Source organism: Coffea arabica, chromosome 4c, assembly GCF_036785885.1.
Source record: "Coffea arabica cultivar ET-39 chromosome 4c, Coffea Arabica ET-39 HiFi, whole genome shotgun sequence".
NCBI lineage: Eukaryota > Viridiplantae > Streptophyta > Magnoliopsida > Gentianales > Rubiaceae > Coffea > Coffea arabica.
In genome coordinates, this window is record NC_092316.1 from 3,976,060 (window position 1) to 3,989,026 (window position 12,967).

The following is a 12,967-nucleotide window of genomic DNA, read 5'->3' on the forward strand; positions in this document are numbered from 1 at the left end:
ACACACACACTCTTTGCAGAAGCAATGGAGCTCGCTGTCTGTAACTAGCCCAGAACAATGGGTGGGTTAAAAACACCAGAAGCATGAATAGACTCTCCAGCATTGCTTTTTCTTGGACCAATAATATATTCATCCCAAACCAGGAAAATACTTGGTTTAGATTGCATCACGTTTATATCACTAAATTCCGGCCACAAACTTTGGTCAGAAATTTAACCAAGATAAAATCTCACACCCAATCACCCCAATCAATAGATGAATAGACCCGAGGAAACTCGTGGAATTCTCCGAATGCACAAAATACCTCACATCTTTTACTATCACGTAGATCCACTTAAATGGCAATGCCTAACCCCATTTTCCAAATTCTGTGCTGATCCTTTTGCTACTTCAGCACTGGAGCTTGTGCTGCCCTCTAATGTTACAAAAAAACATTGGAGACGAATGAATGTTGTCAATTTAGAATTATTAGTCCACGTTCCAATTATCTAGGAGCATAGGAAAGACAAAGTCAAGTCACTTAAAATCAACAGAAAAATGGGGTAATATTGCGTGTAAAACAGCTACTAGAACTAGCTATCGTTTTATTTGGAACTGAAAACAGAAACTTTCCCCTACTTCTGTCTCGCCTACGATATCTATACGGAGTACTTTTTTAGTCATCATCCGAAGTAGTCCTCGTCTGAGGCAATTGCATGTTTACTATATCCTCCCTAGGCAGAACTGATGCATTGCCCGACTCGTTTGCCATCTGCAAACTTTCGGGTAGAAGAATGTCAACTTTCTTAGTCTTGCGCACGACCAAGTATAGGATACCAGCCAAATAAACTAACACGGCCGAAAATCCTAGTATTCCACAGAATACAATGCCAACAACCCTTAAATGGCTATGAGTAAGAGTTGTTACCAACTTCTCTGCCAAATAGTAGATGTTTATGCCCATTATCAGGGAGCCAATGATCCAAGTTGCTGCAGAGATCTGTGCACAACAAAGGCAGCGATGTGATGTGATGTGATGTTCTTAAAGCTGATATTACCGTACCTTAGATCGCATAGGCTGCATATGTATCAGCAAACTCATAAACAGAAAGCTAGCTCTCACCCTCTTACCCAAATAGAGTTTGCATGCATTCCCATCTTAGTCTTGCTACTTGTGAACTTGAGAAGTGGGATGAGTGCAAACGGAAGTTCAAATGACAGGATCATCTGCAAAGAACGATAAAGAAAAGTGGTTTAACTACAACTTCTGTTATTCAACGATCTATCAGCATGACCTACAAAATTGGGTGTTCACCAAAAAGGAGAAAATAGCAAGTACATGTGTCGAAGACCAAAAGCAAAGGATACCATACCGATGCTATAATAATAAGATTTCCAGCACCAGCAGAGCCTCCAATCAGTGCCACAATTAGACTGGGGACTATAGCTAAGCATCGAGTCAAGAAGTTCCGAATCCACGGTTTCATTTGTAAGTCAAGGAATCCCTGCAAATGTGAGATAAGGAACATATAGTTCTCTACCATAAAAAACAACTCTTGCACTTTACTGCCATCCGTATGCTTCCATTATAAAACAGAAAAGCGACAATAAAATTGTTTAACATATAAAAAAAAAAAAAGTGCAACTGACTTGCATAACATATTGCCCTGCGTATGTTCCAGTGATTGTAGAACTTTGGCCCGATGCAAGCAAAGCAATTGCAAATACCTTGGAGCTCCAACTTCCTAAAACATGCTACAGGTAACAAAGAAAATGATAGAAACCGGGGTCATGAAATCATGATAATTTGATGGTAATTGCAGTCAACATATACTCGCAATCATGTGTACCGTTTATCTTTCAAACCACGAAACATACTTTAAGTAAGAATGATGCTTTGTTCAAATCCAAGTCTTGACAATTCTGCTCATCTTCTGGGTTCAGATCTGGGGAATTGCAAACTGCACCACTTACTGAGATGACCGATACATTAATGAGGAAGGCCACCATTAGGGCAAACCCGCTTTCTAGCAGATAAAATCTGCAAGCCTCCTGTAGACAATACAAATAATTCAAAATTATGTGAAGAAATGAAAAAGTAATAGAAGTGCTTCGGTAATTCCACTTCAAACGGCAAAAGTAGTGGATTGATGGTATTTAGTCCAAATGGAATTATCATTCATCTTAGGCTCAAAAGATCAACTGCATTGGTCAGAACAAATTTTAAATCTTCATCACTGGAGTAGCTATGGATGAACTTGATCCAAGCTTAAGAAAAAGACCTCGCATATAAGATATGCCAATGCTTTTACAAAACATCTTAATTTGGATGACTGATTGTCAAGAAAATCAAAAGTAGACAGAATGTGGTACCCAGTGGTTTTAAATTGATTTGATAAGAGACTCAGCTATGTACTAAATAGCCCTCATCGTTTTCAACATGATTTTGAAGTAATTACAAGAAACATCCGGGTAAGTAAAGGCAAAAACATGTAGCAGTGGAATGGGCTAGTAATGCAATTTCTGAGATGTAATGTTTGTTGAATTAAAAATTTCTATAAATCCTATATATTCTCTTAACACGGTAAGCATATAGCACTGGCATTACTAGAATATTTAAAACCTCATATCCAGTAACAGCATCAAAACATCATTTCATGATCAAAATACCTGTTGGAATTTAGAAAATCAAGCTAGTGTCAAAAGAACCAAATGATTTCACTTACTTGCATGTGCTAGTTGAAAATAATGAATATATACATAAGTTGAAATTCTAGTCATTTGGAGATGAATATTACTTTGATGCCAGAAACTGATCGTGGAATTTTCCTAGATAAGACCAAAGCAGAATGGAGGAACAGATTATGCCTGCAAGAAGGAAAATTAACTACTGTTATAATGTGCGTTAGCACGAGTCATTTCATTGTCAAATTAGCTAACATGCTAAACACTCACGGCATAACCATAGCACCAAGCAATGAAATGGCTAGTTTAGTGGCACCACTTCCCTTGAGCTGTGGAACAAAAAGTCCATAAAGAACCTCTGAAGATTTGGGTTTTGCATAGCCAAGCTCCACAAAGAAGCATGCGGCCATGATAAGCACCAACAAAGCAATCAAGATCTCAAGTTTTCTGACCTGTATAATGGTTGGAATTAATTAATACTGCAGTAACTGTATGCTAGGATTAAGGTGCAAATTCTTGATTAAACCATAACTTCTTTGAATTACAACTCAAATTCATCTTTCCTAGCAAGTTCAAAAACCTCAAAGTTATTAAGAATAGCTTTAGTACCCCATATTGCTGTAACAATAGCAGAACCAAAGTACTGAGTCCTGTGATTAGCACGCCACACCATATAGGAATTTTGAAGAGTATGTTTAATGCAAATGCTGTCCCTATCACTAGTATAAGAAAAAGTAACAGAGTTAGCACTGAAATTTATTGAGAGCCACTCACACAGTTTATGTCTTCAAAGAAAGTCATAGATAAGGAGAAGATTAAATTCTATCATAATGATATTATACTCTGCCAATTTCAGGATGAGGATGTTAAACCAACATAACATCATCATTCCTCTGAATAAAAATAAAATAAAATATGATATTCATGCAAGCCCAAGAAACCAGTTTTTGATGATAAACCCCACTTTCTAATTGCCACATGTTGGTTCTCCATTGAAGATAGAAAAATGAATTTGTAGAACAATCAGATTGGTAGTCCTTGACAAGTCACTTACCGCATCCTTTCCACTCTTGCTCCTCCTTTAAGTGAACACACAATGAGAATTTGAATATGGAAAATATGTTATATGGTGCAGAGGTTTCTTTCTAAATGCCTATAATGTTTTCCAAATTATTCAATCAACAATACCCACAATCCAATCATAAGTTGTGCTCAGCCAACTCACACACTAAAGCTGAATAGCTCCAGAAAAGAAGGGTGGAAGTAATATAACAATACTGAGAGCGTGATATCACTGCCAAGATGAATTAAGTAAAATAAACAAAAACTGAATACTTACCTTCAGGAATATCACATGCAACAATAGCAATTTCAGCAAGAATCCACAAGATGATATTGGCCACCTTTGGATACTCTTTTCTACAGTGTTCTGCTAAATGCTTTCCTAAAATAGTACAAAGTGATCCAAACTAGCCAAGGTTACAATCAAATCTGAAGGATGATGGCAGCGGAAATACATATGGTAGACCAATAGAATACCTGTAACAACACCCAAATTTGCTGCTAGAGATTGGATTATGAGAGCTGCAATTGATGCCAGTAATATGATCCAAAGTAACTGTAAAATATTAAGAGAAGGTCTTAAGAAGTGGAACAGAATCTTCTTTAATTACTCATGGGTAGATGTAGAAAAACTCTTGTGAAGGCAGAGCTTTTGTTTGGTGGCTCGCCAACCAAAATTGTAGAACAATGTTCAATGTCAATCCTACTTTTGAGCTCATTATTCGACGCAATCCACAAAAACAAGAAAGCTAATCAATGTCCCTAGTCCATTCAATCGGATTTACTTTAAATTATAGAAGTCTAAGGGGACCAAATAGAGGAAGTTATTGCTCTTTCAATATGGGACAAGCAAAAGTATCTGAAGCGAACATAATCAAGACTTCCCAACACATGTTCAAGATAGACTTTAAGTTGGATGGACTAAGACAAAACAGGACAATACGCACCCCATACTTGTATTGGGCTCCTGACTGCAGATCAGTTTGAACTGTAAACCAAATCACAAAATAAGGGTCATGATGTGCGGCAATATCTCCATTAGCATGAAACAAAACACATGGCGAAGTCTTACAGTTTCCTGGATCAATGTAGGCGATAGAAACAAGAAATCCAGGACCCAAATAGGCAAAAAAGTTCCTCCAGCTTTTCTTCTGCAGATTGAAAATTGGAAAAGCCTCCAATCAAGTATCTATATTTCATATTACACAGCACTTCAATTATCATATTCAGTGATGAAGAGCAATAGCAAACCAAAAGCCAGAAAAATTATAAATGGGTCTGTTAACAACCATAACTCAAAGTGAAATTTTATTTGATAGGAGTTGATATCTGCAGCTCCAAGGTTATGCTTCTATCATCACTTCTATAAAGTCAAGAAGCAAGACAATGGGACTTTATTTACTTAAGATTTTAGAGATCAGATACATCAGTAATTAGCTGAGCCACTGCCACTTTATAATGGTGCAAGAAGAAAATCTGTGATAAATACTCAATGAGGCTAACCTGAACAAAAGATATGATATTTTGAATCAACAGATTTTGCAAGGAAAAAGGTTAGCTACTCAACTGAGTGTGCTCTCTCACGAACTCAATTGCTGAAGGCCACAAATGGAGTGCATTCTCTAATTCTGAGATTTTTAGTCAGAAATTTATGTCCATGGGATCCTTTTTAGATTCTGATGACTTAGTCTGTTGCACTAGACGCCAGCTTTTAAAATAAATCACAGTACAGACAAAAAACAACCGACTCCTGCAATATAATTTTGGAAGATTACTTATGCACTAAAAAAAATCTTCGTTTATCAGGCATTTACATGTTTACATAGATTAAAACTAAAACCAATCTCAGATAATAAAAACAAACTAAGATGATACATCACTGCATGATATTGTCACCTATTACAGTTGTGGAAGACAATAACCATGAAAAAGGGCAATAAAAACTCCAAAAACTGGTGAAAAACAGAAGAGAGAGAAATACTGACATCAGGAACGACAATCTGATCATATTCAATGTTATCAATGAGCGGCTCATTGGCAAGCCTCGGATTTTCAGAGCTGGTCATGAACTGTCCTTGGCCAGCAGTTCTAGCCGCCATCTTGCCTCTGCTTCATGGGAAGTGAAACAAAAAAAAAAATTAGTAAATGGATTGAACATAACTGATAAAAGCTTGAATTTTTCCAAGAACAACAATGAGAAAAGAATAAAATTCACAAATGACAATGCATGCAAATAAACCTTGAAAAGCCACGCGCAATTACTGTGAAGTATTTCCATCATATAAATTAAATCCACCGAACGGAATACAAACTTCTGATATATCTAAACAATGGGAAAACCCCATTAAAGCTTAAGCTGCCATCTTGAAAAATTCTCCAAAGGCGCAAGGATTGAACCCAGTTAGTCAATCTTCAAAAACATGCAAATTCATCGACCATGATTCTAGAACAAGCGGTAAGGATTAATCTCGTGACCCAGATCATGGTTTTAGTTTTTGCTCGTGATAAAATTGACTGGTTGACCAAAAAAATAAAAAATAATAAAAAAATAAAAAGAGGATAGTCTTAACTCTTAAATTAACCACCATTTTCATGGCAGTTAATCTCACTGAAAATGCAATCAAACGCCGAGAAAATTAAAAGATTGAAAGAAACGAAAAGAATATCAAGAAGAGTATGTGAACTACCTTTCTTGAGATACGCGTTAGTTTTGAGAAAACTGAATAAGGGTTGGCAACAGAAAAAAAACTGGGGAACCGAATAGTATAGGGGTGGCAACAAAGATTTATCGGGGAGAGAGACTGAGACAGGTCAGAGTTAGGTGTCATCTCCAGAAGTCAAACATAGAAAATACCTTTTTTTTCTTTTTTTTGGATAACGATAGATGTTTATAACCTATGTCTATAACCTAATCTAGGAGAAAGGATAAGGAGAAATGGTTAACTAAGACCGTGACAAATTTGAAGGAGGCAGGAGTAAAACCGTTGACTTCCAACATCACCAAAGAGGGTGATGACCACCGGACCAAATGGCCAGTGGCATAGAAAATACTTGCTACCACAAAACTTATAATGTGGTGGTTTAAAATTATTTGGGACAACTAATTACTCTATGTTATAAAAAATCAATTTATTCAATAATCAATATTACAGAAGTTTAAAAGAAAACTACCTAAGGCTTGGTATTTATTATTTGCCAGGTCATCTAATGGAATAAACTTGTATAGTAATTAAAATTATATATATGAATATAAGATTTAAATTCTAATATATAATACTATATAGTAGGCGAATAATTTGTATAACAATCAAACTTTGAAATGAGCTTGTGCTCCGCTTATAATTCAAATGATTGAATATTTAAGTAAAGTTCAATATTAAGTAAATAATATTTATTAGAAAGTGAAAGAAACAAAGCAATTTGTAAAATATTTTAGTTCAAGGTTCCATTGTGAAGATAGGTGAGAAATTTCACTACTTTTGTTGTAATCTTGGGGTAGAAGGAATACAATCAAAATTCAGAAAGGCAAAATGTGGAGCAATAGTAATATATCTAAAAAATCATAATAATACTATTCTACAGTTTCTACTACCGACAACGATAATATTTGTATAATCTAATCTATCCTATTCTATATGAGGGGGAGCCTAAAGAGGTTGTGTAGGGGGCTAGCAGGTAAATAATTTTTTTTGCCGGTAACGATAATATTTGTATAACCTAATCTATCATATTCTATAGGAAGGGGGAATCTAAAAAAGTTGTGTAGGGAACTAGTAGGTATACAGACCTAACTAGACCAAAATGATGTTCTGTCACCGCCTTTAAATTTTTTTCAAAATAAATGGAATTTAAACTCTCGACCCTGCAGCCCAAAAGCCAAAAAGGTACTTAAGTTTCCATTTGGTAACCACTACTTTTACGAGTACTACATTCATAGTCCTTGAATTTACCAGGAAACAGTTTACTTTTCCACCAATCACTGCTTTTTTTCTGGGTTGTAGAAAAGATGTTTGGGTGAGTTCTAACTCCGATTATCATAATAGGTTAGGATATATTTTTGAAATCATAAACAGGATTGGTATATAGTCCACGCATCCCTCACATTCAGAGCGAAATTTGAATACACGATCAATTCTAAAGCTTTGCATACGGAAAATTATGTACTAGTAATACAATTTGCAACAATCAAACTCCAAACGAGGACGAGGGGAGAGTTTTTTTTTTTTTTTTTTCAAATCTCTACTAGCTTTATGCCTCGTGCATTGATAAGCTTGTCTAATATTTGAACTATTGCATTCTTTATGAACAATTACTCGGTCTCTTGAACGAATTATTTTCCTAGCTCTGTACAAGTAGTTTTAGTGTATGACTACAGATAGTTCTACGGTTATATTTAACCATCCACGACTTAAGAAAAAAAATATGCTAGTAAATTCCAAAAGGACTAGTTTACGAAGATGAGTCAATTAAACCAACAAAATTGAAAACTAGCAGTAGTATTAGGGTGAGTGTTAGATTTATCAGTGTGGTTGCCCTAAGAAATTTCATTGAACATGCAATGAGGAAACAAAAAAATATAGTAATAAAGTTCCCGGAATTGAAAAAGAAGAGGAGGAAGAAGAAGAAGCAAGGAATGTGAAGAGAGAGAGAGAGAGAGCTATAGACAACTAAATTAAACATTACCTCTTTGAAGAGCGAAGACTCGAAATTAATTGTACGGGGTTGACAACAAGATTTGTAGAGTGGGGAAGAGAGGGGAAAAGAGCTTCTCTGGGAGCGACGAGCCTGAAAATAGTGAAAGTCTAACGCCAAAGGGGTCCTGACTCCTGCCTCCTGAGTTGTTCCGCTCTAGACTTCTAGTACATGCAGTCCTTGTGCACTAGTTTTTACTGCACCGTAAATGCTGCTTGTGCGGAACTACTTGCAGCAGCATGCCCCTTTTAGCGTGTGCTAATTTTCCGCTGCGTAATACGCGGCCACGCTCTTTGAGATAAATAATTGAAGATTAACTTAGTGTATTCTACGTAACTTCACGCAAAATGTGTCTCGATCCACTTTTTTTTTTCAAGTATTATTTTGTTTGCGTCATAAATATATTTTTTAATTATCTTTTCATATTTTTTAACTATATTTTTATGTCACATACATCACATCATAAAAAATAGTAATATTATAGAGGTTATTATAAATAATATTTAAAACAGTTCGCCTAACAGGTACCGTATGGGCACTCGTTAAAATATATTGCAGGTGTTATATTTTTTTAAACATTTTAAGATTAATTAAAAAAAGTAAATAAATACAAGAGAAGGTTGATAAGATTAAATAACAAAAGTATATAAATATAATAGAGAATAATAATTATTAGTGTGTGTGTATATATAATTAATAGAGAGTAGGTTAGGCAAATACTGCATCCATTAGAAAAACCCTATTTAAAAAAATACACTATCCAAGTACATCCCACCTTTCTTTACTTTCTTTTTGGCAAAGGTGGAGGAAATATTCGTCTTTTTTCTTGATAGTAATAACAATATGATTATCAATTGCTTAAGAAAACAAAAAGTATTCATTCTCAAACTGAGGCTGAATAAGTGGAGCATGCTTAAGTAGCACGCCATGCTTTCTGTTTTATTCCCAAACTCAGGCGGCGTAATTTATCCACCTCATCACAGATTGTAGTGTAGGACCCAGCTAATTCCATAAACCAATAATGTCGTCGTTTTACTGTTTTAGTGTTCGGCATCGTTCTTTTTGGACGGGAGTGGATGATTCTCATCTCATCTTCTGCCGATTATTCATTTTCTGATCGATTCTCTTGCCAGTGGACAGCGGAGTGGGGTACTTTGAGATTACTTAATGCTGACGAGTTTTAAGATTTTGTGGGTCCGCTTACAGTTTGGAGCCTTGCCTGCTGCTGCACACGTGGGATGCGTCAATTCCCGTGCTCGTACTTCCAACGGATCCGGGCAGGAACGGTTGCACCGGCGGTTTTATGCATTTTGTACCCCGCATAATTTTATTTGTATATCGCGTAACTTTGTTTACACAATGTGTAATTTTAGAACAAAATTTTGTGAACCCCACACAACACATATTATGAAAATCGAAGTACAAGACGTGATCTGAATCATACATTTTTTTGTGATCAAATCCTGGCCATGAAATGTGCAGTGACGGTCCTTCTGATGATCATTCCTGCCCCTTATCCTACGGAACTAATACTAACACAAAGTACAAGATTTCTTTTTTTTTTTTTTTCTCGTTATTGAAATACTAGTAAATTTTATGGACTACACGTCGATTAAAGGATGCTGGATTAGTTAATCGTAGTGCTGCCGGCGTTTGTGGGTTAAACAAGAAGTTGTTCCTTTTGCCGGCAAAACCAGATGAAAGCATGCCTCCGGTCCAATGAAAAAGAAAAACAAAAAGAAACTTATGCAAAGTGCAACGAATCCAATTCCACATTTGATGGATTTCGATGTCTTTGAAAAAAGTAGCCATTAGCCAACCCCGTTTATTTGTGCACTTTTTGTCAATGGCATTAAATTTGGATAAACCCAATTTTCAAAGATCCAATTATCAAAATTATGTTATACACTCACCAAGTGGCATGATACAATTTGAACAATTAAATCTTTGAATATTGAGTCTATCTAAGTGCAAGACTTGTCAATACTTCGTGTTGGATAGATAAGTCAAGCCTAAAATGAGAGATTTTCTGTTTTGGACTTAAAAATCTAGATAGCTTGAGACGACTAGAGTCAAACACAATTTAGCTAGAAAAACTTAAAAAGAAATTAAGTGAAAGATTACCTTAAGGTTCAATGATTATCTTTTTTTGGTTATCTAATGTTTGTTTAAAACAAGAAAATCTTACTTGCCCTGGAGACTTGCAAACATGAAAACCTTACTCACTTTGAAGACTTGCAAATGGGATGGGCCATTAAGGTATCACTGGTTCAAATGAAAAAGGGATGGGCCAAATCCATGCCTTTACTGTCTAAATCCACGTCTGTAATGCATTGATAACTTGTATCACGAGCAGTCATAACTTGTATCATTAGCATTGAAAATTATATCATGTGTGGATTTAGCCCCTAGTGAAAAATTACTCTTCATGATAAGACTAAATTGAATATTTTTTTTTCTGATTCAAGGGAGACGACCTAATTTGGTTTGATAGTAGCAGAAAGTATTAAACTAGTAGTGAACACTAAGAAATTGGGCTAAGATTTCTGTGAGCCTTATGATTGGATCAGTAGCGCATAATATTTGTTGAACGCTGCAAGTCAGGCTGTGAACTACCCTTGACTGAATTCGCTGCAACCATGCATGGGATACAGAACAGCGGGCCTTTTTATTGGGCCATGAATTTTTTTTCGGTTGCACCCACAACGGAGGTGGCCATGTCTATCTGCCATTTTTCAATATTTGTTTGCCGTTATTGCTTAAATATTAACGTTTATCCAACGGTTGATATACATATATTATGACTTTGATTAGCTTATTCATTGATACACTTTAGGCTCTATTTGATAACTCAATTCAGCACTTAAAATTAATAATTTCAGATCTTAATACATTCAGTAGCATTTGATAACAATAAATAAAGCATCTGAATTAATTAAGTGGTACCGAATTAGCTAACAAAAAACTTGATCTCAAAAATAAGTGATAAGTTTTTCACTTATCACTTGATGTAATATACATTCAAATATATCAAATTTAGTACTTAACTGTTCAATAATTTAATAAATCCAAACTTCAAATTCCAGTTTTATCAAATGCACCCCTAGTATAATTTATCTACTGATATTACTTGCATGAATACTTTTATTGAAAAGTTGGCACAAAAGTTTATGTTAGGCAATAAAATACGTGTTAGGTGTGTTTGCTTGCCTCTTGTTTGAGCATTGATTCACATTGTGACTACCACAGCAATGGATGAGAGGTTATATTTGTTTACAATATCTTTATTACTATACTTATGAACACTATAAGTGGTAATGCAATATGTTGGTTTATGTAAATGGTTACTTGTTAGAACAGGATTCAACCTCAACAGCAACAAATGGTTACTTGTTACATATGATACAGCAGAACCCGAAGAGAGAGGCACAAAAAAGACTAGCACAGCGATGACAAGCATCCAAGTCTGAATGAAACAACAACCGCATGCAACTCCTTTTGATTAGCCAATGAATCACCCATTCGTAAATATAAACCTCTGCAACAAGGGCTGCATAATCTTTGGACTGAGGCTACATTCTGATAATTAACTAGTGTGATTTATATAAAACAGCCTCATGAGTAGTATTTCCAATGAAACAATCAGTTTATGTAAAAAATTCACTTATGTTATATAAACACATTATTAACTTTTGCATAAATCTTAATCATCTACATACACTGTATTATATGTCCATCCATTGCCAATCAAAACCTCTGCCCGAGCCACCTCACGCGAAGCCTGAGGCCCCTCTTCAACTAGTTTGAATAGAAGTGACAGAAACAGCAAACCATAACAGCTTCAGAGACAAAGACAGCATCTGGAGAAGCACGATGTTTCGGTCCATAGGATGGGCCACCTTAGCTCATGGCCCCTTGTTTGAGCTTTGTTCCAATGTACGCCAAAGTCTCCCAAGGGTCTTTAAGAAGATAAAACCTTCACTGGAAAAAAACAAAAAAAAAATCGTTCGTCTTTGTCTTAACTAATTGATCCCAATTTTTTTCCTTTTAGGGATGTTACAAAAATTAATGAGTTACCATCCAATGTAAGATGATTTTACGGAGCCATGCTGGGAGATTTTTGATCCATGTATGACCTTGATAATTTGCTTGTCTTGAGAGGATTAGGTTTTTCTCCACCTCATTGGGTTAGGTGTCTCCGAAACGCAGGTATAAAGGGATATATTATTTGGCTCCATATCTTATAAATTCCGAACCTACAAGCAAAATCCCTATATATACAACAGACGTTTGCTGATGGCACTTGATGATATATAGATTGCTTTTGCGCATTATTGGTGATTAATAAGCTTATTATTGCTGGGGATATCATTACAAGCATTATTATTAATCAAGTAGAGACATAATTAGCCGGAACTGGTCAAGCTCACGCCGCTTTTGTAATAGGCCCTACTTCACATGATGCCCATTTCCATCGAAACATCGACGTTTGGAGTTAGGGTCAAATGCGCATGCATGAGCGTACAGTTGCAGGGATGCATGAGTTTTT

The 12,967-nt window shown here is 35.7% G+C and overlaps 1 protein-coding gene across 6 annotated transcripts; it reads right to left on the reverse strand.

Annotated features, from left to right (window-relative positions):
* Positions 1 to 434: 434 nt before the first annotated feature.
* On the reverse strand, positions 435 to 8,623 carry LOC140005145 (metal transporter Nramp6-like). 6 transcript variants are annotated; one of them, XM_072045535.1, is made up of 14 exons: positions 8,410 to 8,623; positions 5,712 to 5,832; positions 4,799 to 4,877; positions 4,674 to 4,714; positions 4,204 to 4,282; positions 4,004 to 4,108; positions 3,274 to 3,383; positions 2,935 to 3,116; positions 2,778 to 2,847; positions 1,858 to 2,031; positions 1,630 to 1,734; positions 1,353 to 1,484; positions 1,111 to 1,206; positions 435 to 979 (listed from the first exon to the last, which is right to left on the reverse strand). In XM_072045535.1, the coding sequence occupies exons 2-14, from the start codon at positions 5,823 to 5,825 to the stop codon at positions 656 to 658; spliced, it is 1,611 nt and encodes a 536-aa protein (XP_071901636.1). In that variant the 5' UTR covers positions 5,826 to 5,832; positions 8,410 to 8,623; the 3' UTR covers positions 435 to 655. The 6 variants fall into 6 exon arrangements, with proteins under 6 accessions (XP_071901636.1, XP_071901635.1, XP_071901637.1 ...); XM_072045534.1 differs by lacking the exon at positions 8,410 to 8,623 and adding an exon at positions 6,414 to 6,569; XM_072045536.1 differs by lacking the exon at positions 8,410 to 8,623 and adding an exon at positions 6,414 to 6,541 and having other exon boundaries at positions 5,712 to 5,835.
* Positions 8,624 to 12,967: the final 4,344 nt, after the last annotated feature.

What these genes read in the sequence shown, in the direction of transcription:
- LOC140005145 (XM_072045535.1), bottom strand. Translation starts at nt 5,825, where the DNA reads ATGGCGGCTAGAACTGCTGGCCAAGGACAGTTCATGACCAGCTCTGAA. An exon ending in CTACATTGATCCAGGAAACT is followed by an intron (nt 4,715 to 4,798) that starts GTAAGACTTCGC and finishes TTTGGTTTACAG; the next exon opens with TTCAAACTGATCTGCAGTCA. An exon ending in CAGGGCAATATGTTATGCAA is followed by an intron (nt 1,485 to 1,629) that starts GTCAGTTGCACT and finishes TCACATTTGCAG; the next exon opens with GGATTCCTTGACTTACAAAT.